The sequence below is a fragment of the Diorhabda carinulata genome, chromosome 4 (genome assembly GCF_026250575.1).
Source record: "Diorhabda carinulata isolate Delta chromosome 4, icDioCari1.1, whole genome shotgun sequence".
Classification (NCBI taxonomy): domain Eukaryota; kingdom Metazoa; phylum Arthropoda; class Insecta; order Coleoptera; family Chrysomelidae; genus Diorhabda; species Diorhabda carinulata.
In genome coordinates, this window is record NC_079463.1 from 32588128 (window position 1) to 32614693 (window position 26566).

At 30.1% G+C, this 26566-nt stretch overlaps 3 protein-coding genes across 4 annotated transcripts; 2 read left to right on the plus strand and 1 right to left on the minus strand.

Annotated features, from left to right (window-relative positions):
• Positions 1 to 317: 317 nt before the first annotated feature.
• Positions 318 to 22497, minus strand: LOC130893535 (bicaudal D-related protein homolog). 2 transcript variants are annotated; one of them, XM_057799765.1, is made up of 8 exons: positions 21690 to 22497; positions 20069 to 20379; positions 5795 to 6091; positions 5456 to 5705; positions 2470 to 2620; positions 2109 to 2277; positions 1790 to 2047; positions 318 to 1386 (listed from the first exon to the last, which is right to left on the minus strand). In XM_057799765.1, the coding sequence occupies exons 2-8, from the start codon at positions 20288 to 20290 to the stop codon at positions 1255 to 1257; spliced, it is 1479 nt and encodes a 492-aa protein (XP_057655748.1). In that variant the 5' UTR covers positions 20291 to 20379; positions 21690 to 22497; the 3' UTR covers positions 318 to 1254. The 2 variants fall into 2 exon arrangements, with proteins under 2 accessions (XP_057655748.1, XP_057655747.1); XM_057799764.1 differs by having other exon boundaries at positions 2470 to 2647; positions 21690 to 21940.
• Positions 10689 to 12816, plus strand: LOC130893539 (uncharacterized). Its single transcript, XM_057799773.1, has 3 exons — positions 10689 to 11104; positions 11852 to 12116; positions 12547 to 12816. The coding sequence occupies exons 1-3, from the start codon at positions 10768 to 10770 to the stop codon at positions 12809 to 12811; spliced, it is 867 nt and encodes a 288-aa protein (XP_057655756.1). The 5' UTR covers positions 10689 to 10767; the 3' UTR covers positions 12812 to 12816.
• LOC130893050 (coiled-coil domain-containing protein 63-like) lies at positions 22452 to 26488 on the plus strand. Its single transcript, XM_057798817.1, has 10 exons — positions 22452 to 22538; positions 22698 to 22964; positions 23013 to 23206; positions 23258 to 23432; positions 23980 to 24162; positions 24301 to 24451; positions 24503 to 24594; positions 24841 to 24961; positions 26169 to 26272; positions 26334 to 26488. The coding sequence occupies exons 1-10, from the start codon at positions 22452 to 22454 to the stop codon at positions 26388 to 26390; spliced, it is 1431 nt and encodes a 476-aa protein (XP_057654800.1). The 3' UTR covers positions 26391 to 26488.
• The last annotated feature ends 78 nt before the right edge of the window (positions 26489 to 26566 follow it).

Here is a 26566-nt window from a genome sequence, read left to right on the forward strand (position 1 = left end):
TCGCTTACTCTCAAAAAGTCACTACGGAAGTTTTTTCAAACTATTACAATACTTACAATGAATGGTTATAGTTGGACAAAAATTTTTGTTCTATTACCTCTATTTTCCAATTAAAAGTAAAAGGAACCTCTGGAATTTCTCCTTTGGATACATTTTCAGTCTAGAAACTAAATATTTGTGTCAACTTTGATTTCACTGCTATTTTCTTAAATAATCAGTGTTGAATAATTGTCATTAGCAATAAAATATTTATTCTTTTATTTTATTAAACGTCGCGGTTGAAGGATATGAATTGAGAGGGTAAATTATATAACTGAGACATATTAATGGAATTTTATTAATTAAAATATCTTACAATATATTTAAATAAGTGCCGGTGTATAGCCTTTCGTATTAAAATCACAGTTTTTAAGTTAATTAATTAAAACTTGAATAAAGTTAATGAATTAATTGAATGAATAAATAAGAGTACGTAAAATGAGTAAAATAACTAGTATAACATAAATATACGATACAAAACGAATAAATTGAGAATATAAGTTACTTTACCTTATTAATTAAATTCAATGCTGATTATTTTGTTGTTTATACATAATTTTGAAAAAAAAAATTCCTAATCAAAAATCATTTTCAATATAACCTTATGTCAGTTATTCGTTAGGAAGTTTTGACAGCCAAATTGCTGCGTTGCCAAACGTATTTAAAAATTATTTGAGATTTTTATTCTCGTTCCGCATTAGATTTCCTTCTATTCATCATGAATATAAACAAATAATTTCCAAATTTATGAATAATTAGATTTTAATAAATTTCCATTCAAAGATAAAAAAAAGAAATATTAGATTTTTATTTACTAGTTTATTATACTATTTTATTTAATCTGGCAACACCGTCGTAGATTTATATTACACCAGTTATAGCACGGACGCTAAGTATAAATTATTAGTACGGGCGCAAAACGATAAATTGATGAAAATATACTAAAAAATGCATAATTCATTAACTTTTTCGAATACTCACTTTTTGTTTATAAAAATTTACTACAAAGGTACAGATTCTTAGTAAAATATGTAGATTTAATAAACATCTATTTATTTATTTATCTATGAATAAAGGTGAGAGGTAAAGGATTAGTAATTGCACGAAATATAAACGAAAAAGGGATTTTTGGGAAATTTAGGGACTGGATTACGGGTATGTGCTCACAATATTTCTACCTATATACACATTTTTGTTTTTTGAACACTAATTTTGCTATCGATTGAAGAGCCTCAACAGAAGTCTTCTTCTTGGCGGCGCTACAGGCTCACTGGGTATTTTCATTTTGATTTCCTGATTTGAAAGTTTATTTTTGAGCTGCTCGTCTAAAAGTTCATGCATATCCATCTGGAGCATAGATAAATTATATTCCATCAATAAACATCCCGATACAATATATTTTTCTAATGTCTCTCACCACCAAAACAACAAACGTTTGGCAACAGCGCAATCTCCATAACACAGAACAAGCACACATGAAAATAACAGTGTTGCCAAACGTAATTATTTCCCCCCAAAACTGGTGAAATAGTAAACTTGATAATAATTATTATACGTTTGGCAACAGGGACACGGAACCACAATTATTTTGACAGTTTAAATGAACATATAAAAATCGCGGTGTTGCCAAACGTATCCATATTTCCCCAAATCTAGTGAAATAATAAACTCGATGAAAATTATTTTGAGAAATTATTTTTTAGAGTAAACAAAAAGAAAATACTGATCTAGAAATTAGGTAATCTCTCACCTGCCACTGTTCGAGCTGTTGACTCAATTCGACTTTCTGTTGTACGGTTTCCAGCAACTGACTGTTGGCTTGCATCAGTTCAACTCTAGTTTTCGCTAATTCAACTTCGACTTTAATCCGTCTCTGCACCGCCACGTCCCTATCGTCTCTGGCTTTAGCTACGACTTCATCTTGAGCTAACGACGAATCGGAAGCGTCGTGAATGGCTCTATCTCGTTGCTCCAAAGCCGAAGCCAACTCCACCTCGCAAACCGAAACCTGTAACAACGAAACGATGAATAAATATTGTGGTCCTTCGAGCCGGATAACATCTGCTTACTCTAGTATTTAGTTCCATAATCCTTTCCGCTCTTCGAGCCAATTCCTCGTCCCTTTCCTGTATTTCCCTTCTAGCTTGTTCGAGCCTTTCCAATATTCTAACTACGTCCGTGTCTAACACTAATCCAACCAACTCCTGAGCAACTTCTGTGAGCAATCCTGGAGCAAATCTAGAAGAAATTCATTAAGTACGTTCTGAATATACAAAAAGTTCGTTTCAAACGACAAAACCGCTCAAAAGAACGCGCCTACGAAACGTCGGCGTCAGTTTTTGAACCACGGAATGAAAGAGAAGAAAAGATCAGTTCCGGTGTAGTACCAGTACTGTTCTGGTGTTGTTCCGGATTAAGAAACGAACTTACCTAGACGAATCTTCCATGGACGTTGTGGAGCAATCGGAATGTAGACCGCTATCGTCATCCGAATGTGATTTGAGTTGTAGAACGAGGGATCGAAGTTGTCGATAGACTGACATACACTCCTGAGATAATGTCGGTTCGGATATGTCCATTTCTGATAAGAGAGATCGTTCTTCACCAGCTGATCAGACATAATTACATTCAGTAGTTAGTAAATTGGGTTAGTAGCGACACGACACAAATGTATATGGCAACACTGTAATTTTTAGTAATAAAAAGTATTCAACATAACCTCATTGTTTCCTTTAAAACCTTCATTTTTTTATGCTTGACGACGTTGCTTATAACGTTTTTTATTGTATGACGCGTTCTTGGATTAGATATACAGGGTGTCCGAATTATTTAATGGTTATTGTAAACAGATAATCTTGAAAATTGTGTAAAAAATCGAACATAAAATCACACTTATTAGAAAATTGTAATTTTCTGCATAAAAATAATCTCATCGATCGAAATCTGGCGAAATAAGTGGCCGTTTAATACCAAATCGTAGTAATTCCGCAAAAAGGACTAGAACTCGTTCTGGTTTGGAAAATAAATGATGAAAATTTCATTTTACAACTTTTTTTGATAAAAAATCAACTCATTGATAGAAATCTGGCGAAAAAAGTGGCCGTTTAGTACCAAAACTTCTACCAAATTGTATTAATTCCGCAAAAAGGACTAGAACTCGATCTGGTTTGAAAATAATTGAAAAAAAAATCCATTTTACAACTTTTTTTGGTAAAAATCATTTCATCGATCAAAATCTGGCGAAAAAAGTGGCCGTTTAGTACCAAAACTTCTACCAAATTGTATTAATTCCGCAAAAAGGACTAGAACTCGATCTGGTTTGGAAATAATTGAAAAAAAATTCCATTTTACAACTTTTTTTGATAAAAATCATTTCATCGATCAAAATCTGGCGAAAAAAGTGGCCGTTTAGTACCAAAACTTCTACCAAATTGTATTAATTCCGCAAAAAGGACTAGAACTCGATCTGGTTTGGAAATAATTGAAAAAAAATTCCATTTTACAACTTTTTTTGATAAAAATCATCTCATCGATCGAAATCTGGCGAAAAAAGTGGCCGTTTAGTACCAAAACTTCTACCAAATTGTATTAATTCCGCAAAAAGGACTAGAGCTCGTTCAGGTTTGGAGAATAATTGAAAAAAAATTCCATTTTACAACTTTTTTTGATAAAAATCATTTCATCGATCAAAATCTGGCGAAAAAAGTGGCCGTTTAGTACCAAAACTTCTACCAAATTGTATTAATTCCGCAAAAAGGACTAGAACTCGATCTGGTTTGAAAATAATTGAAAAAAAATTCCATTTTACAACTTTTTTTGATAAAAATCATTTCATCGATCAAAATCTGGCGAAAAAAGTGGCCGTTTAGTACCAAAACTTCTACCAAATTGTATTAATTCCGCAAAAAGGACTAGAGCTCGTTCAGGTTTGGAGAATAATTGAAAAAAAATTCCATTTTACAACTTTTTTTGATAAAAATCATTTCATCGATCAAAATCTGGCGAAAAAAGTGGCCGTTTAGTACCAAAACTTCTACCAAATTGTATTAATTCCGCAAAAAGGACTAGAACTCGATCTGGTTTGGAAATAATTGAAAAAAAAATTCCATTTTACAACTTTTTTTGATAAAAATCATTTCATCGATCAAAATCTGGCGAAAAAAGAGGCCGTTTAGTACCAAAACTTCTACCAAATTGTATTAATTCCGCAAAAAGGACTAGAACTCGATCTGGTTTGAAAATAATTGAAAAAAAATTCCATTTTACAACTTTTTTTGATAAAAATCATTTCATCGATCAAAATCTGGCGAAAAAAGTGGCCGTTTAGTACCAAAACTTCTACCAAATTGTATTAATTCCGCAAAAAGGACTAGAACTCGATCTGGTTTGAAAATAATTGAAAAAAAATTCCATTTTACAACTTTTTTTGATAAAAATCATTTCATCGATCAAAATCTGGCGAAAAAAGTGGCCGTTTAGTACCAAAACTTCTACCAAATTGTATTAATTCCGCAAAAAGGACTAGAACTCGATCTGGTTTGGAAATAATTGAAAAAAAATTCCATTTTACAACTTTTTTTGATAAAAATCATTTCATCGATCAAAATCTGGCGAAAAAAGTGGCCGTTTAGTACCAAAACTTCTACCAAATTGTATTAATTCCGCAAAAAGGACTAGAGCTCGTTCAGGTTTGGAGAATAATTGAAAAAAAATTCCATTTTACAACTTTTTTTTGATAAAAATCATTTCATCGATCAAAATCTGGCGAAAAAAGTGGCCGTTTAGTACCAAAACTTCTACCAAATTGTATTAATTCCGCAAAAAGGACTAGAACTCGATCTGGTTTGAAAATAATTGAAAAAAAATTCCATTTTACAACTTTTTTTGATAAAAATCATTTCATCGATCAAAATCTGGCGAAAAAAGTGGCCGTTTAGTACCAAAACTTCTACCAAATTGTATTAATTCCGCAAAAAGGACTAGAACTCGATCTGGTTTGGAAATAATTGAAAAAAAATTCCATTTTACAACTTTTTTTGATAAAAATCATTTCATCGATCAAAATCTGGCGAAAAAAGTGGCCGTTTAGTACCAAAACTTCTACCAAATTGTATTAATTCCGCAAAAAGGACTAGAGCTCGTTCAGGTTTGGAAATAATTGAAAAAAAATTCCATTTTACAACTTTTTTTGATAAAAATCATCTCATCGATCGAAATCTGGCGAAAAAAGTGGCCGTTTAATACTACTCCGTGAATAGGCGGATTTTATGAAGTATTTCCGCAAAGTTATTGGTCGGTAATTCGTAAAATTTGACGTCAACTCATAAGAAATCGTAAAACCAAAAATTATACGATGGACAAAAAACAATCAGGCGCATGCGTAACATCACAATCTTAATACAAAACAAACGCTTACCGCTCAACCTATCCTCAATGGAGAATTTCTCTTGCGGCAAACTGTATTCCTTCAAATTTTGTTGATATCGAATGTCTTGCTCCCTAGCGTGACGTTCCAGCATCAATATTCTATCGGAAGCTTCTTCCAACGCCAACGCTATACTATCCCTCTCGGCCGCCGCCATATGAAGCCGCCTCTCCAATTCTTGGTTCTTCTCGACCGTCAATTCCAATTCGTCCCGAAGTCCAGTGACGCTACTCATGTGTTCCTAGATAATTCCGATGTTCAATGGAGAAGACGAACGTCAACAATTTGTACAAGTGAGGTTATGTATAAAAGAAAAAAAAAACATTTTACCTGCAAGCTATTTTTCCCCAAGGTCAATCTCTCTTTGTACTCATCGATCTCCCTCCTCAATTGCTGTTCCTTTTGAGCGGCCTCTTTGAGCTGCGCGGTTAACCTCGTATTTTGGGCGGTTAATTCGGCGACCAATGAGCTTTTGTCGCGTTCCCATTGTTTCAGGAGGTTGTCTTTGGTTTGAAGTTTCGACGTTAATTCGGCAACGTCGTTTTGCAATTCGATTATCTTCGCATCGAGTTCGGATTCTTTCGAATGTAGTTTACGTCGAAGTAAGTGACGATCTTGTTCGATGGACTGAAATTAGTAATATAAATGCGATGTGCTACTTTTTTTAAAACGAAAATAATGGAAAACTACACGTTCGGCAACACCCATCCATTACAATTGGAAAAATTTTGTTATATACGTGGCAACACTGTAAAACATGTACACAGAAACATCGTCCGTTGAAATACCCATCGATTCAAAATTAGAATTGAAAAAGAAGATTTTTTTGTATACGTGGCAACACTGTAAAATATGTACACAGAAAGAGCGTCCGTTGAAATACCCATCCATTCAAAATTAGAATTGAAAGAGAAGATTTTTTTGTACACGTGGCAACACTGTTACACATGTATGCAGAAATAGAGTCTGTTGAAATACATTCAATAATAATTTATGAAATTTCTAAAGTTAATTATGCATTCCATGTTTACCTACACCACTGGTCACGCGAAAAACATAACCTTTCTTTTTCTCTTACTTAAAATATTGTTTTTCGTTTTTATCTTGTTACGAAACTAGGTTTAAATACAATGTTTTTAAATATTTATTTTTTTTTAACATTTGAGACATTCTGTATACAACAAGGGTGAAAAAGAATCTACAATACACGTACGTTTATATCGTTGAATGTTCCGTTACAGACAGTAAGTGGGTGGGTGGCCGGAAGTGGTACAAAAGTTTCGATTTCGTAAAGGGCCATTACATCACACTGTAACAACGAATGTTTCCTCCCTGCCCTTTGTTCGAAAATAACAGATTGTGTGATGTGATTAACAACGTCAGTTAAAGTGTTTTCATTTCTTTATTAACTAATGTAAATTGTAATGTCTTAATAAACGTAAAATTTTAATTTCTGCATATATGCCACATCAAAATTATGAATGACAAAAAATAAGTCAACTTCCTTCCTCTTCTTTTTCTACATTGTGCCTCAGCATAGATAAACAAAAAGCTTAGAGCAAACTTAATAATTGAATCCTCATGATTCTAGTTAATTCATTTTAGTATTACTAAATTATATTAAAATGAAAATATATATTTGAGTTTATATTGAAACAATCATTTAATATCTCTATAATCAATAAAAATGCTCATAAATTCTTACGTATATTGTCTACAATACCGCCATTTTGTATTGATAAATGACAGTTAGCAGCTGCGCTTTGGATTCATAATTCGATCTATCCATAGTTTCGGCCATCAGATTTGCAATTAAATCTATTCCAACGTTTAAAAAAATATCCATCAATTGTAGCTTAGCCTTCATTTTAAACCGCAAAATCACGACTTCCTTAGAAATAGGTAAATATTGCAAATCTATCTCGAATTATTTGACCTAATTACATATATCTGTGAGTAAGTAATCTTAATCCGATTGAAAAAATAATTAACCGGTTTTCGTATAAACAGTACCGGACTAGTTTATCCCGCAAATAATTCGAACTAGGTCGAATGATATGTAGATATTAACTAAATTTAGCACGAATCACAACACGATTATTAAACTGTTTTGAGGTCTGTTTATTATTGGTAGTAATTAAATTAAACACTGAATATTAATTGTGTTAAATGTCCTTCAAACAAGGTTTTAAAACATAATTTTTTGATAGTATCAATTTACTACTATCTTCTTTTTCCTTATTGTTGTGGTCATGTACTACTTATCAACAAGTTAAGTTCCATGAAATTTAGTGTCTAAAGATACAACTCTCTATTGTAGTTTATCTATGATCTACCCAAATACAAAGTGTACGCAGAATTAATATTGACCATCACAAAATGAACATCCTGCTATTTATAATAATTTGCATTTTTTTAAATTTGTTCTGTAACATAATACGATATAAAATATTCAAATTTTTATCAAACTAGTTATTTGAAGCCACCGGGCGTTAATGTTGTTTGGAGCCGCACGGCAACAGACCTTCAATAAATACGAGGTGCGTTGTGAAAATATTATCACATTAAATATTTTCGATTAAACATTGAATAATATCGAAATAAATACAGGGTGGAAAACGTTTTTATTTATTTTTGTTTATAATTAATAAATAATCATCATTTATTAAAACATTGTTTGGACAATCCGGTTCTGAATCGAAAGTAAATTCATGCTCGATTGCGTGTAATTTTCTATTATTTAACAATTGCGTAAGAACCATTACTCTACTCTTTGACTGTTAGTTACCTCTTTTGACATAAATACTTTCTCTAAAAATGCCAAATTTGATGATTATCAGGTTGCGGATGTCTATGGTCTAAATATTACCAGGTAGTTTTAACAATAAAAGGGTAACGTAAATTTTATGAAACTCTCTTGATTAAATTTAATTACGGATTTTTTTGCAGTATGATATTCCAATTTAATGAAGGAATTTTAAAATAATAATTATTTTGTACATCACATAGCGTTATTTTTTTTATATTGACCCTCACGTATAGTTGTCAATACATGGTTACGCAATTACAACTTTTGTTAAGGGTAACGCAATTGTTCAAGATACCCTGAAGTGTAGCTCTAAAAAATCACGTTAAAAGGTAACGCACTCGAAGATTTTATAAAATTGTCTCAATTAAATTTAATTACAGTTTTTTTATACAGGATGATATTTCAATTGATTGAAGGCATTCTGAAACGACAATTATTTTATTAATCAAATAGTTATCCTTTTTTATTTGACCATCGCAATTTCAACTTTTGTTAAGGGTAACGCAGTTGTTCAAGGTACCCTGAAGTGTAGTTCTAAAAAATCACGTTAAAAGGTAACGCATTCGAAGATTTTATAAAACTGTCTCAATTAAATTTAATTACAGTTTTTTTATACAGGATGATATTCCAATTGATTGAAGGAATTCTGAAACGACAATTATTTTATTAATCAAATAGTTATTCTTGTTTATTTGACCATCAGGTATAGTCGTAAATATATGGTTACGCAATTACAACTTTTGTTAAGGGTAACGCAGTTGTTCAAGATACCCTGTAGTTCTAAATATTATGTTAAAAGGTAACGCAAAACAGATGTTGAACGTTTCATCTCGTGTCAACAACTACTTAATGTTTTTAATGTCAACAATTATTTCATTGTATGCATAGTACTAACCTACTTTATCTAAATTTTGTAACAGATTATACATTGTTTTATTATATTTTCAGTAATTTTTCTTCTATTTTCCATTGAATAAGTCTTTATTTACTATTATAAACATTATTATTGGTGCGTGAATCTTTGTTAAAACTTTCACACATACTATTGTTTGCTTATAGCGAGTCAGGTAATTATACAGAACGTCCCATAGATAAGTAACGAGATATATGTAAAAAGTATACTGTAACCTATAAAAACCATATTTATTTTTATTTCGTGCGTTTTAAATATGAATTTAATAAAACGTCTCATTTCTACGATTTATTCAAACGTTTTTCTGTCAAGGTAAAAGTCGGTGAACGTTTTGTGGTCGATAGTATAATTAGTTCGATAGTTGAGACCTTGAATTTGAACGAAAAGTGATATAATTCTTTGTTTTTCAAAGACCAATGACTAATATACACATTGGTGTATAAACAAGTTTCCAAAACGGATAATTTACTGACGAATAACAATTTTAAGAAAACGCAATGACTCGATTTACATCATACGTTACACGTGTCTGCCAGACGATGCAAAATTAACCCTCGGAAGGGATATCAATATACGATAATAATTATTAATAATTAATAATTGAAAAACTATGTCATACACTTTCTCGTGAGAATGCTTACAAGGAAGAGACATTTGCTATAAATCAAACAAAATATGAAACATTTGTGAAACAACAATTACGTAACTTGTGTTAATAATAAATAGTTATACAGGCCGTTCTATTGTTAGAATGTTAAAAACATTCGGTATCTTAATAAATTACACATTTCACAACGTATTTTTAATAAAACAAAACCTATTAACTTCGTTTCCTGCATCAATTAATCTTCTTCTATTTACGAAACTAGGACTTAGTTACTAAGTTAGCCAACTGTCAAATTGAACGAGGCCAATAATAAAAGATGTTCGGTCAGAACCATAGACAGTTAAAAATCATAGAGTACGTTGTGTTATGTCAAGAAAAGGTGGTTGCTATTTCAACTTACGTTGAAATCTTAAAAAAAAAATAGTTACTAAGTATTATGTTATTGACTTTATCGATTCGTGATTAATTACATAAACAAAAATCACGTCTGGTCGAATTATATCACTATTAGAACACACGTATTCAATTAGTATACAATGGTGATAAAAAATACCGTTTAGTAATATACAAAATCGAATATGGTTGTTATTCGAAGATATGATTTAAATTTTTAAAAGAAAGCGAACTCGTTGTAGGATGTTATCGATCAACGTCTTCCTTTAACGTTCTACCGATTACAGAAAGGCAAAAGTAGAACTCGGTCAAGGAGGTTTCTTCTCATAAACACATAAAAAAATCTACAGCTTGCATACGTCACATAAATTACGAGGGGCGAAAAGAAAGTTTATTAGTTATTGTTTTAAATTAATAAATATTCAATTTGTTTTAATTTTTTTTGTATACAATTTTCGTAATCTATAAATTGGAATATTTATTTATAACATTGACGTTTTAAATCATCTACAAGTATTGTCATAGCTGTCATTTCAATCCATCCTCATACAAAACTTAAAATTTTTAGTAATACGTCGGGAATGGGTTCGAAATTATATTGTGTTTTAAGAAATGTCTTAATGAAACGACGATACGATGTCGAATTTGTGAATTCCGGTGCTGCCGATATACAAACTCCGTTAGTACAAGAAAAAAGATTGTTTGCAAATGCGAAAAAGGGGTTTTATAATAGCACAGATACGAAATCTAAACATCCAACTGAAAAAGCAATGCAGCAAACGCACCCGAATATATGTCCAGTGAAGAAAAAGAAGATTAAAAAAGAGAAGAAGAGAATATGGAGTCGGTTCACCGCTGAAGAAATTGAAAAAAAACGAAAAGCTGCTACTGAATGCGGAAAACAATGCGAAGAATTCAGTAAGTACAAAATTAAATATTTCATATCGATATAACTGAAAGAAAAGAAAATTTGAGGAATTTTGTTTATACTGCCCATTAAATTACACCATTTCGTCCATCGATTACAGCAAACCGCATTTCGAAATTGTTAATAATAATGAAGTTAGCAGCAATTGAAAAAAATTTATATAAATTCAATTTACGCGGACGCCATTTTGAATTTTTAAAATTCACAAACACCAAATTAATTAGAAACATTCTCTCTATATTTTCCAATAATATATATTCGATTTCTTTATTTTTCCTGTACTATACCGTATGAATTAACTAATTTTCGAAAAATTTGACGGTTATTTTTTTTGAAAACTAGTTTTATTACGTTATATAGCATAAAATTTTCTACAAATTTGATGCATAAAATTTTTTTTATCAAAAATAAAAGGGATATGAGTGAAGTAAATTTTTCGAACTAATTTTACCGTACTATATTTTGGTACGAGTCACTGAAGCACTTAAACATAGACATTTCATTTCCCACCTCAATTTAGACGCTCCGTATATATATATATATTTTTGTTCAACTCAAGAATTAAATAATCACAAAAATGATATCATTACTATTTTTGAAGTATTACTAAACTAATAATATATATGAGACTTGTCAACGCCGCATTCCATCATCAATACATATCCTAAGGCACATCATCTAGATTTGTGAATCATCCATCGATATATAGTTTTTAAAGTTACACATCGTTATTTTAGATCGAATTCAAGAAGGTCCGGACCTGGATTTATGCCATTTAGGCGATAGGGTATTCCGAACATGCGGTACTGCTTACGTCATACAAAAAAATATGATATGCGAAACGAAAATTCCCGAATGGTTACGTCGAGAAAATGCGTTGGTCGATAGAATGGAGGTTAAACAAAAATTGAAAGATTTCAAAGATCCATTACCTGAATTTAAAAGTGTAGCACAACGCTTGGTGGATTTGGCAGACAAAAAGCTCCATCCACTATATAAAAAGTGAGGTTATTTTGAAAATAATTCAACGTATTACTTGTTTAACTTTTATTTACGTTAAGAAAACAAGATGGAATCTTGCAGGGTTGTCATGTTGCATTTTTTTTCTTTATCTTGAACCTTTGTGCAAGACAGCTGTTATTTTTAATACTTAATCTAACTTTTGATATATTTATATCTAAATTCTAAGGTAGATAATAATATAATTAGATATCTAAGAGGTTTAAAACAAGAAAATACTTCTGACAAATTTTAAAAATGATGATTTGACAACATCTATTTATTTACGCCTATATTAATAATATTGAAATATGACGAAATAATCAAAGACGTACGTATAGCTCAACAACACAAGGATGACGTAATAGTTATTATACAGGGATTGTCATTAGAGTTGTAGTTCATTTTTCTAGATTTTTGAAAATATTTTCAGATATTTGTTCACTACGCAAAAATCAGATATGTGTGGGACACCAGAACCAATCGACAAATCAAAATTTGGTTACGTCAAAGGAAAAAAAACTTTCCTCAAATGTAGGTTTAATAAAGAAATTTTGGAAAGAAAAAATATTTACGTCGATTTCAAGAGAATAGAAGCCCCAGGTCACGTTTTAGCGAAATTTTTTGATAATCAAATGGACAAAAAACATATTACGGAAACAAAAAATCCTCCAGTACATGCAAATTCGACCAAATAAATTTTTTTTCAATATACTTTGTGTTTTAATTCATTTTCATCAGTAAAAAGTTGTCACAGACATATACCAGGTTGTAATTTAGTGAAAACCGGCAACACTGCCTCACTTCATCCACATCTACGTAAATAAACATCAGTTTGAACCTTAGTTTCTAGAAAGACGTTCCAGAAACTATTTTTTTATTGGTAGCTACCGTAAAAAATTAAATTCTTACACCATATCCTTTAGTTTTTTCTTTATACTTATAAATTACCGTCCAATACCACGAAACAATACGTTTAATTAGTTAAAACAAGTGAACAGGCTATAAAATATGAACAATCCCCATTAAACAACCTCAAGGTTGTCCTTTACGACATTTTCAAGCTTTCGTTAACCGTATTTCGAAACGTTACGAATTAATAGTTGGCACATTGTTCGGTTTATATAAATGACCGAACAATTAAATCGAATTACCCATACCGATGATAATTTATTTGAAAATTTTCAGATTTCATCTAGTTTATTTATCTACTTCATCTATTTCGCTTTCGGTACGTAATTAAATACAAATACACAGTTGGTATTGCGCATCTGAATTGCGCAAGTCGTTCAATTTCAGTCGATAAAGAAGAAAGCGTGGAGATGGATTCAATAGATTACAATAAAAAACAAAAATCAATTATTATGATGAATAAAGCAATATTAACACACCCTGTATAATTATATGAACTAGGAAGAGAATAATTTTTTTGAACCCCGTATAAAATAAGTTTACATTTACAAGTTTTTGACGATTTTCCATTACCTCTATCATTTCTAATTTGTCTATGGTTGCTTACGTTATAGATTGATTGACATGTCATAGCACTCTAATCAAAAAGTTGTTATTTCTTTAATTATAATCTATCAGAAAATTACGATTTATCACCAAATGAATGGAAATCAATTTAAAAGTCGATTAAGAATAATAAATTAGATGTGTGTCATAAAATAATTAGAAATTTCAAATGAAATAATGTATGGAATTGTTTTGAAGGTCATGTGTAGGACGAAAATGTCGGAAAGAAAAATTTTAATTTTTGATATTTCCCCAATATCCGTACTATTTTTAAAGCGTGGCAACGTTCAAATATGATCTCATACTCGCTCCACGTTGGACGGAAAAAAGACATTAAATAAAGAAATTTCAACTTTTCTTATAGTTTCCGGAGAAATGAATACCGTTTCCTGTTTCGCTTTCAAGTTAATTTACGATCTATTTTCGTATGTTTGATATTTTAACAAGATGATAAAATAACAGACATCCAGTAGTGTTACAAAAATAGTTTATTAAACTGATGACTATTTCAGAATAAAAAATAGTTTCACCGTGTATAATCCCTTTTGCATTATTGCATTTCAGATGTTGAAAATTTGTAGTGAAAATACGTGAGCCCCTGCGGTGTTTCAAGGTTTTCTACTATTACTTATAACCTGGTATTCATGCAAAACTACTTCGTTTCAAAAAATCATAATTTATTAATAAAAAAAATTCAGTATTTAACCCTATTCGCTATTACAGTAAAGTTACTAACACATTTTTATCTAGTAATTCAATTTTAGGTTGATATACTGTAGTAAATAATATGTTTTATTAATAAATATGGCAACGTGGCTTTATTTATATTACGTATATTAGTACAATTGCCCCTAAGATCCGCCATCTTGATGACTAATTAAAAGTGATAAACGTGGATTTCATTAATCAACCTAAGTATTTGTATCTCTTTGTAGATCAGGTGTTTATTACATTCCTTTTTTGATAACAGTAAAGTAGATACTTTTAAAAATTGATAAAATTTAAAATCGTATCGATATCTGCACAATTCTAGTCTTCGTTTCGATATTACTTCAAGGTCATAAGTAAGAGTTTCTACAGCATGTATTCTCGTAACGTTGAACATTGCATAAAGCCCATTTTCGTTCGAAAGCAGTTCTTCCGGATTTTTTTATAGCGTTGTACATAAATAGACAATGGAAGGAAGGAAACGTAAATATAGTCTTTACAACTACAATAAGGCAGTACAGCATCGACTGCTTGTAAAAAATTGAAACTCTATGTAAAACGTGCTCGTAACATTCAGAAGTTCATTATACATAGACAAACATATAGTACGGAGGAAAAACGAAGATTCGTACTTTTTTATATATAATCTTTTTTACCCTGTATAATTTTTTTAATGTAATTTAATCAAAATAGAACGATATTCTCACTATATAAATACGAAAAAGTCGGAATATTTTCAATAAGACTATTTTTGACATTAGCTTTTACATTCGCACGATCGTTTCTAATTTATCTATGGTTAGATTGACATATCACGCACTCTAATCAATGAGATCAAATTTAATGGTTGATATAGGCGTTAAAAATAGAAACTGTGATTGAAACACTGTTGTAACGCTACTGGTGTTTTCGTTTCGTCATACAGAAAGCGATTTGTAAGAAGCTATGGAATTTATTTTTTTTTCTTTAGATAATTATTACTTAACGTCATCTAGTTATTAACCTCCCGTAGAGGGTTTGGTCTGCTACGTTAAAAGTAATTACATACGAGATAATAATTATAAATTACATTTAATAAATAAGCATGTAGAATAAAATATTTGTAACCTAACCTTAAATTATTTGGGCCGTCTAGTATTTAACGTGCATTATATTGGTTACTATGTATACAAAAATAGATTGAAGGGCGTCATTATTGATTATTTTTCAAGGCGAATGATATCTTTTTCATTATTTTTTATCAGTAAAATACATATTAAAAAAAAATGTTGTAAATGAATCATCCCACTAATCCGAATTAGTGATATTTGTTCGAAATTCATATTTCAAATCTGTAAATTGGATTTTGTTTTTGCATCTACGAACATTCAAGTATACACATACGTTTATTTACATTAGAACGTCAGACATATAAAGTAAACGTTGCCAAATTTATTAATAAGTAAGACCAATGTTTTTATGTTTTCCATAACTTAGATAAAGAAAGACAGAAGATATTGTGTAGTGTATTCTTTATACGTTTAAATATGAGATACAACAACAGTTGTTTGGAGTAATGGGGCAATACCATATGTTATACAGGGTGGATTAATACTCATTTATTATTTAAAATTGTTTTGGGTTTGCTTATGTAATTATATCAGAGACGAATCTCGGCCATCGATCTAAGATTCGCTTTTTTGCTATTATGAATCGCGTTTATTATAATAAAATAAAAACAAAAATAACTTTCTCGTCACGGCCTTTGGCATTTACAATAATTCTTGAATTTTTTATCTCGTACCGGATTTCAATACTCGTTTTATTATATGACCCTGTCTGGCGAAAGAACTTGAAAACCATGACGTCATCTTTAAAATAACCATCTAATAATACAGGATGTACTACAAAAGATTTTACGAGCCGTTACGACTAAATTTTTTGTTTATATATCTAATATATAGTGTGAAAAAAGGAATTTAAATGCACTTTATAATTTATTAGAAAACAATCAAGAAAATCACTGGGTGTTTAGAAAGCGCGTCCAATAGTTTATATCGACCTTGGATTTATAATTTATTTCACGACCTTTTGCGATACAGGTGTTAACATTTTCGGTAGCGGATGATGAGTAATTCCTATTTAATTAGGGAACAAAGCGTCATTGCACCTTGTAAAACGTTTAAATCGCTAATTAAATGAAATATTCTATTTTAATGAGTAATTTCTAAACTACTAAAAAGATATGTGACCGGTTATAAGGATCAAACGCGCGAAATTCAAACATCGGCCGCATTTTTTTACTTCTCTTCAAACTATAAACATATTAGTACAGTGCCGCATTAAGCAGGAGTGAAAAATTTTACTCGCGACAATTTTAAAAACAGAGTCGAAGTCACGTGAACGATCCATGTATAATCCAGACAACGCCAACCGCTAAATGTGAACTTTTAGAGCCTAGAGCTGCAGTTTTAACTTAAAAACGTGGTCCCAATAAGGTCATTTCAAGCTAAGGTAAGATCAACTAGCCTAACAGAAGACTCGATTTTAGTCCGCTTGACTTTTTCGAAAGGGGATATTTCGAAAGTAATGTTTATGAGGATAACGCGATATGAATTATCAGGACAGGAATTGCGGAAATATCGATGGGTAAGCGATGTAGCTGATACTTTTTTTGTACACTTTGTATAAATAAATATACAGAAAACAAATTATCTTGCCTCGTAAACTGAAGAAGAAGTTAATAATAGTGTCAAACAATTTGATTTTTTTTTTCGGAATATTTTCTCCGGTACGGACCTGGATATAACGCGGCTAGCAGTTCCCCAGCAACGGCCATGTCTCGTTCTGTTAACCGTTGGTATTTAAATGCCTTTTAACACGAAACTTACTTCAAACGATGTTAAAACAAACACAGTATTCTGGATAAAACAGATATTTCAAGAGGATTTAGTTGAAATGCAATAAATTGGTAACCGATTTCATCCAACGTGGGTCAATAGACGCCTGGTTTTCAAGTTGATTTTTTGTTTAGATGTTGAAATTTATTAAAAAACTATCCGAAATTTATATATAAATAAATTGTAGAGCGTTCAATAACGTACGATAGACATTACAGTGGCGTCGTATCTATATTAAGGGATATTAAATTTGTTTTTTTTATTTTGGGTTGGAATTATCGATAAAAAATTGTGAAATACACATTTTTTATGATGTACAGGGTAGCCTGTTAGTGAATATAATCTCTGTTAACATTGTTAGTCCAGTAAAATAAGGATTTTTTTGATTATAAGTTGTTTTAAAGTTTAATTTTATTTGAGGGCACAAAACTTAACACAAAAAACCAAATATTTGAAATTTTCCACTTTTCTTTTAATCATATATACAAAATATGAAAAATTAATATCAGAGTTATAATTTTTTCTATTAGTTTCTTTAAAATATATGTAAAAAAATGTTTTTGTAAATATCTTAATTTCTATTGCAAATTTGTAAAAAGTGATCGGATACAATTTTATAGAAAATTTTAATCTCTATATTTTTTGTTGGAAGATTTTTTTCGTAACTTTTCAAATTTTTGAGATATTTTTAAAAAAATAACTTTCTATATGAAATTCAACATTAAAAATATGCTAAAAACCATTTACATTGAAAAACAGATGCTGGCTGTTCATTTTATCAGTCTATATACCGGGTGAGGTCGTTTAGGATTTTATAAATTTGAAAAATTTCATTTAATATCGTATTTAAACCTTTACATATACGTGTTTATCAACTATACATCTAGGAATTAATGTAAAAAAACCGTTAGGTGTAACCAGTGAGTATTATCAATTAATAAAACAGACAATCGCATGAAAAAACGTGAGAAATAATAATAAACTGTTATTATTTTATTTTAAGAGTAAGTAGAGTGTACAATATAATAATTAATTAAAGAAATTAGCTTAAAAAAGGAAAGTTACATCTATTTATAAAATATGTAACGAAAACATCCAATAAATCAGCAAAATAAGAAGCTTATGAGAATAATTTTTGAATTTAAAACACTGTATCTCAAGAACCATCATTTGTATGTCAAAATTTGGATAGTTCGTGAGGTAACCTTACCTCAATCGACGAAATTAGAACATTAATAATTAAAAAAGAGTGTGGTAGATATGAGCAAAATTGAGTCAACTTAAAAGCTCTATATCTCAAAAACAAATCATAATTTGATATTGAAATTTCACCAGTTTATATAGTAATCTGTCCTGAATCGATTAATTTAGAATTTAAATTATTATACGGAAGAAATCGAAAGATATGGAGTTAGTTAAAAGATCGTGTCATTGGGGTTTTTAAAAAAAATTAAAGTGAACTTTGTGGCTCTATATAACAAAAACAAATCATAATTTGATATTGAAATTTCACCAGTTTATAAAATAATCTGTCCTAAATCGATTAAGTTATAATTTCAATTATTAACTTACATAAATCGAAAGTTATAGACAGTTTGAAGAGAGAAATAGAAAACTCACCTTTAGGACACTGTACCTCAAAAATTAATCCTAATATTAAATTGATATTTCATCAATGTATACAGTAATCATTTCTCTATCGATCAAGGTACAATACAAGTTATTATATACGAAAAATCCGAAAATAAGAGCAAATTTAGAGTTTCATGACCTATTCGCAACTGATGAATCAAAAAAATTTTCATAAAATCATTGTATAATATAGAAATCGATAAGTATTTCTTCAAGTCTCCCTGTATATTTTATTATTGTATGTAAAAGACAAATCAAAAGGTCAGAATATTCGAAAACAAATATATTGACCCATATGGTAGACGACTATATCAGTTGGAACAAAAATGGCCGATGTAAAACAAACCGCCATATTGGAATTGACGTTTCTATGTGAACGGTTAAAATTATTTAATTATTCGCTAAATCAACAACTTAATTATATTCAATTCACGATTTTCCGTATAATACCGTGTTGGAATCGCTCATTTTTTGTTTCACAAAACGACCTCTTCAGACTTAATCGATGCGAAACTAATTCAAATTCATAACATAACCTATAAACGAATATACAGACAACGTGTATACAACGGAAAGTATGCTGTACCCAGAAAGAGATTCAAGGACCGTATTTAATTCGTTTATAAAAAAAATAAGAAAATAAATATTTTAAGATAGATAAAGAGAGATATATCTCAAATGTATTTTTGAAATTCATGTATTATTATAATTGGCTTGAGAAAAACCATAATTTTATCCCCATATATACAGATCATTTAATTGAATTAGTGGAAGCCATATTTGCGAAGTTGGCTTCATCGACACACATATTTCAACCGACAAAAATTAAGGTTATACACCCCTACACCAGGTGGTTATGGAATATACGAGGGTAATGTTGTTTTAAAAAAAAAATATTGTACGTAATTAAAACAATCTGAAAATAAACTTTTTTCTTAATGCACAATGAGATTTGACCTAAAAACACACAATGGCGACATACTCGGCTAATTCACATGATGATATTGAAGATTGTTAAAATCAACGAGATTTTTGTAGATAGGAATTTACACTAGTAAAACAGATTCGTGGGAATATGGAACGAAAAGATTTGAAAAACATGAAAATAGCATTGAACTTCGAAATAAATAATCAAATCTGTCAACAATGTAAATACAATTATAAAATCGGCCATATTGAAAAACTTTTACGTGTGTGTATGAATATCAAAGTACTCACCTCTATTTTTTTCGAAAATTCCTCCTCCAACGCATCCTTCTGTTTTTTCAATTCTTCGTTTTTTTCTAAAAGGGCTTTACCCAATTCGGCTGCTAGTACTAAATCGTTTTCTTTTTGTTGTAATTGGGTCCAAACGTCTTCGTTGACATTACCAACGAGAGATTGGTCTATGGCACTACGATTTTCCATTTCTACTATATATTCTTCTAACGACTGTAGCATGTTTTAAATTTTATTCGGTAATTTCCGGTAACGGAAAAGGGAAAACAACCGTAGGGATAACGACGACATTTTGAATAACTTAAACTAAACTGTAACAATGAAAACATCCTGTTCAATAAACGATTTAATTGTATCTTCGTCTATAATTAAACCCCCCACAATAACTTTTTCATCACAAAATTATTAAAAATCCTCAACACAACGTCCGATTTGTTCTTGGAACGATGTATTGCAAGTGTCTACGATTTTTCACGGCACCTAATAATATCGCGATGATGCCATATATTCGCCAAAAGTTACCGGGCTATATCGGCCAATAAAGTATTTAATAATTATTTTTATAATATGTTAATGAGAATTAAGAACACTAACTGCTAACTTAAAAATGTTTGTAATTAATTTTCAGGGCGATTTATTTCAATAAGAGACTGAATATAATGTTTTAGAACACAAAAGATCGCCTAAAGTTCCCGCGTTATTTCGGTCGATAAAGTAGTTTTCATCATCGAAATGTCATGGAATCTTCACGTGAAAGATCAGAAACTTAGATAATAATTTTTTATAACAATATGGTTTCTAAAAGTAAACTTTTATTATTCTTTACCGTATACGTAAGCGTGAGTAAGAAACCGGATTTCTGGTAATAGGTATCCAGTTGACTCACATTGTTTGCAAACTTTATTTATAACAAGTCTACCAACATTTTTCGTAACAGGATTTTTACATCCCACTATTAAAGTTTTAAAATAAGTTGATTTAAATCATCCACCTTCAGATACTAACCACAAGTACATGTAATTCAAAGGTTTTTGGGCCAATGACCTCGGATGCTGTTCTTTCTTTGTTAAATTTTACATTGCATGAACGTATCGTTATCCAACAATATTTTTTTTTGAATTTTGATATACGGGGCGAGTCCCATTTCGCATAAACAATAAATTGAACATAATACCGAATGGTAAAAAGCTACGGGAAAGAACTAATTAAAATTTGATTTTTTATAAAAAAACGTTGCCACGTTATCATTTTTGCGACGTCAAACTACAACACGACCATATTTATTCGAGATAAACTGTCAAAATGACAGATAATGTTTATATGTTTCAATTTCAAATCAAATATTGCTTAAAATCAAGTGAGTATTTATAAATATGGTGTAATTTGGGATAATTTAATATTTAAGTGTCGATATGAACCAGATTTTTGATAAAAAATCTCGTATTCCAATAGGAAAATCATAATGACAACCATCACTATAGTTGCAATACAAACAAAGCAAAAATTTTACTAAAATTATAAGAAATAAATGTAACAATACGTTTAAAACAATTAATATAATATATAAATATTCCTGGAAATACCAAATGAAGTACAATTATATAAAAATAACAAAATTTACCTGTTAAAATTAAAAAACAATAATCCTTCAAATGACACGAACGTATTCCAAAATAAAAAAAGTACACACAAATAAAATCACTATTAATTAGATAAACATCACACTACAAGTTTTTTTCTTCATTAAAATTACCACATCAGAATTAAACTAACAAAAAACAATGTTCGCGATACCGAGACACCAAGTCAACCTGTCTAGTGCATAATCTACGGTTGGATACGTACAATCAACACCAAGACCGGTGTTCGTTTGTTTTCAAATTCATTCGCGATTGTTACCTGGAGATACAACGTTGCCACATCCACTTTTTAATAATACCTTTACTGTTTCTCCAAAATATTCTGACAGAAATTATTAAATAATTAATTATTACTAATCGACAATTATATTTGTTTAGATTTAGTGAAGAACCACATCTCCATATATAATATATCCATATTTTTAATACGTTACATGTGTATTAGTTCCAAAAAATTCCGCGTAAGATAGAGCACCACTATATAACCAATTTTCAAGTTTATCTATGGTTTTATTTACTTTTACTAACTGCAATTAAATACATAAATAAATACATCTCCAAAACGATCAAATTCTCTTGTTTGACTTTATATTAGTTTAATAGTAAAAGGAATTAGAGCGTTTGGCATCTATGGAATTTACACCATTATGTCTCTAGGCAACCAATAAACAGTAATAAAAAACATTGAGTGTGGATGATTGTTTTATTTCTCTAAAGATAGAATAGTGAAAGAAGTAAAAAAAATGAATCAGACAAGAATAGGTAATACTAGCAATGACAAAGAAATGCTTACTATGGCCGAGGAAGAATTAGCTCGATTACAGAGGCAGGTAATAACACACTCTTGAATATACAGGATGCGTCACGCTTAATAGTACATACGAGGGGGAAATTAATAGTAATGATAAAAATTATTTTCGAGTTATTTTATTATTTTTATTTTTAATTAGTTTTTGTTTATTCATTTATCTGATGACTGGCGTTTCAAGTTGCGTATCATGGAGGAAGATCGAATGGCGTTTTTGGAAGAAACAGGTTCAAAATTGAGAAAACAACGAACTATTATCGGAAGACTAAGGAAAGAAAAAGAGAAAATTTATGAGGAAATTAACGTGGCAACGTGTTTGAATCAAAAACGAAACGATGAAAAGTTGATTAAGAAAATGAGTAAATTACTTGAAGATTACGAGAGGTACGACAAATTGGTTAGAAAAGAAAAAGAAGAACTTAGAGAATTGGAAATACAAATAAAAAAGGTAAAAATCTTCTTTTTTATATAAAATGTCATTAATTTTATCGTGTAGATGGAAGCAGACAGTCAACGTTTTCGGCCCAAATCGGTTATAACAGACCAAGACTACGAAAATCGCTTAAAAATGGGAGAACAATCAATACAAATATTGAAAGATAGGTTAGAAAACGCCGTTAAAAAATTTTGTGGTATATTAACGAAAAATAAAGAGCTCAGAGAAGAAATCGATCATCTATTGAAAGAAAGGTATAGATGCTTCTTTAAATCGATGCTTGCATATAAAATAAAATGTTTCAGAGCAGGTTATAATATAATATGGGAATCATTACTGAAGGAAATGCAAAACAGAAAAAAATACATGGTTGAATTAATTGAACAGGCCTCGGTTGCCTTCGATCAAAGAGAAGAATGGTGTACAAAACTTGCCGCTCTAAAAAAACGAGCACAAAGCGACTATTTAGCACATACAGAGGTATAAACTTTCGAAAATCCCCTCGTAACAATCACTTTTAATACGGAATATAATATTACTACTATTGAATACTCCCCTGTAATATAGATTACAAAATTTCATTTACGATTAATGTATAACTACTTCTGAATGTCCCCCTGTAACATACTCATTTGTTCCAAGGTTTTTCCAAAGTCACTAAAACTATGACAGCCAATACAACCAACATTCAAGAAATCCCTTTGATGAATATTGTTACATGAAATTACAGTAAGCGGCAATGAGATGGCGCTACTAGATGCAGAAATTTTGTTGTCTAAATACCGTATTTAAATAAGAATACGTGTATAATATTGTATCAAATATTATTATAAATAATACTATTTATTACACACTTAATAAAAGATGATTTTGTAAAAAGTAACCGAATGAATAAGAATAAAGTGATAAGCGCCACCTAGGGAAAATCAACGGATGTTTACTATTTATACACACTTATCTAATTTGCTAATTGTCGCCTAACTTAATGTCGATGCTGCACGATTTTCTGTATTAATGACGTTTTAAGGAAATGAGAGAAATTCAAAGGAAACTAGATCATGACGTCACTTTGCGAGAATTTTTGAGTGTAAAAGGACAAAAAAGAATCTTGAAAGATTTGGAGGAGAAAGAACGTAAAAAAAGAGATCTGCAGACTCAAAACCAACAAAATCAACTGATAATGTTAGAAAATACAATGAAACAAATACAGGTAATTATATGTACATCCTTTTATAGGTTATCTCTTTCTATATTACGAGATTTGTATGTGTTAAAGGGAGATAGAGTTGTGATTAAGTGATGATTTCTTTCCTATCTTGATCTTGACTAGTTTATTATGACTTTTTAGACATTTTGTGGTGAAAACGATGTTAATAAAATGGCTTCTCTATATCTGAAACAAGAAGAAGAGAATTTCGCTTTATTTAATTATGTAAATGAATTAAATCACGAGATTGAATTGTTACAAGTTACTCTGAATGAAATACAAGCGAAAATAGGTTAGAGTTTATAAATAAAATTAATTAATTTTGAAAAAGTTAATTTTTCAGATGAACAAATTGAAATAAGTCAATCGAAAGAAAAAGAGCGTATGCATAATTTGGAATTTTTACGAAAACAACTAGAAGCGGCTATTAAAGAGGTAAGATTTCATTCTAGCTGCGATTTTAGGAATTTTTTGAAGAAAACCGCACTGGTAACTCTTTTTCTATCAAGGTCGATGAACTTACGTAGTTTTACCTGTGTTTTGTCTGCCTTTTTTATTATCTAGTCCGGTCACTGCGGCTGTTGAAAGCGGAAAGAAATATGACACAAGAAAATAATAACATTGTAATCAAATAACTAAATTTGGCATCACTGTATGCTTTGAATAAAAGATATTTTCTAGGCTAATGATAATGAGGAAAATGTTAAGAAAGTGGAATTTAAACTTAAATCGATATTGGAAGGTATTGAAGAAATTTTTGATTTGTTATCCTGTGATAGAGGACCGATTCTTGGTTTACTGGGTAAGTAAAATAATTAAAACAAATTGGGTTAGAATTTTTTATTGAAATTATGCCGCTTTATGAAATTTTATTTAGCTCTTACATCTATATGTAATGAATAAATCGTAAAATCATGTATTCTGGATATTTTTCACCGAATTTAATAATAATAGTAGCTTTATGAATATTATGAAATCTGTTGTCGAAAATTACCGCCAAAGTATATTCTAGCGCCACCTGTACTATGCGAACTTTACTACTGTCGTGGTTTGATGTGAGAACGAGCAAATATTTACTCCCACCAAAACTCTCTAATTATTGCACATTTGCCGGCTTTAACTGTATGTAAAAATAATTAGGAAAACTTCTTTATAAAAAGTTGACTTTTATACATCCCATAACAAGGGTTTTTTATACTATATACAGAAAAAATGCGTTTTCAATCAATTTTTTTTCAATTTCCGATATAAGTCAAACTCTTATTGAAAACTAATTTAATATATATTAACATTTTAATGTATGATTAAATACGGCAACGTGGCAATCGAATTTAAAACTGTATCTACTGTTGTCAATAGAATGCAATTATCGCAGCGTTGCCAGTCATCCATTTTGGGTATCTACAATTTGTTTTATTATTTATTAGTTTATGAATTTTTGTGAAAATTTCAAAAAATTATAATAAATACGTTATAGTATGTCAAAAATTAGGTCAAATTAATCCATCTTTATCTTTTTATCAAGATTTTCAGCGTTGTATTGTTTATATTTGGAACCAGTTTCTAAAGAGATAGTACCTATTACTTTTATAAATGATTCTTAAAGTGTGTGTTTACAAGCAATTAAAAATATATCTGAAAACTAAAATGCGCGTGCTACATCGTTGTTTGTGTTCTGGAAAAAACTGTTAAATTTCAAATTGGTCGAATTCGGCAATCATATAAACAACGTCTACAACGTTGCCACCTAGTCCGAAAAGACTTATTTCTTTCTCCCAATAACAATAGCTGTTTACAATTTAATAGAATGAAAAATTTGTCATATGTTTTGAAAGAGAAGAATTAGTATATACACCACTAAGTGATTATTAATTTTTAATTCTTTATTTATTAATTAATTGCACTTATATTTACCAACCTAACCAAACTTCCCAAAATTATCAAGGTGTCGGATTCAATATTTTTTGTGACCAGTGGCGGCGTGTTAAATATTTTTCTGGATATTTCAGGAGCAGATTCGTCAATGAATTTATTCAACGTGAAAATTTATTTGGGAACCATTGAAAAGAAAATAACAGAATTAATAACGAGACTTTATTTTGCAGAAAAAGTAGTAAGTTCACTGAAAAGTGACGTAAAACATAAATATACGTAAGATATTTTGATTTTTTCAGATGTTGACGCAATTCAAAAAATTTCATAGAGCTAATATCGTTCCTGCGATTAATTAGATCATTAATGATACGTCAGTTGTCATAATTGCATCATTTTACAACAATTTTTGTATGTCCATATTTAAAATTTAATAAAAAATATTTAACAACGATAATCAGTTGTTTTAGTTGAATACAAACATATTTTTAATAAAAAAATATTTTCGGAAATTATCAAAAACCGACTCCAAATT

Coding starts and splice junctions, on each gene's coding strand:
- LOC130893539 (XM_057799773.1), top strand. CDS start 10,768: ATGGGTTCGAAATTATATTGTGTTTTAAGAAATGTCTTAATGAAACGA. Junction 11,105..11,851: donor AAAACAATGCGAAGAATTCA/GTAAGTACAAAA, acceptor TCGTTATTTTAG/ATCGAATTCAAGAAGGTCCG. Junction 12,117..12,546: donor CTCCATCCACTATATAAAAA/GTGAGGTTATTT, acceptor AAATATTTTCAG/ATATTTGTTCACTACGCAAA.
- LOC130893050 (XM_057798817.1), top strand. CDS start 22,452: ATGAATCAGACAAGAATAGGTAATACTAGCAATGACAAAGAAATGCTT. Junction 22,965..23,012: donor TGGAAATACAAATAAAAAAG/GTAAAAATCTTC, acceptor TTTATCGTGTAG/ATGGAAGCAGACAGTCAACG. Junction 24,452..24,502: donor TGAAATACAAGCGAAAATAG/GTTAGAGTTTAT, acceptor TTAATTTTTCAG/ATGAACAAATTGAAATAAGT.
- LOC130893535 (XM_057799764.1), bottom strand. CDS start 20,290: ATGCTACAGTCGTTAGAAGAATATATAGTAGAAATGGAAAATCGTAGT. Junction 2,048..2,108: donor TTATGGAACTAAATACTAGA/GTAAGCAGATGT, acceptor TCGTTGTTACAG/GTTTCGGTTTGCGAGGTGGA. Junction 1,387..1,789: donor AACAGCTCGAACAGTGGCAG/GTGAGAGATTAC, acceptor TCTATGCTCCAG/ATGGATATGCATGAACTTTT.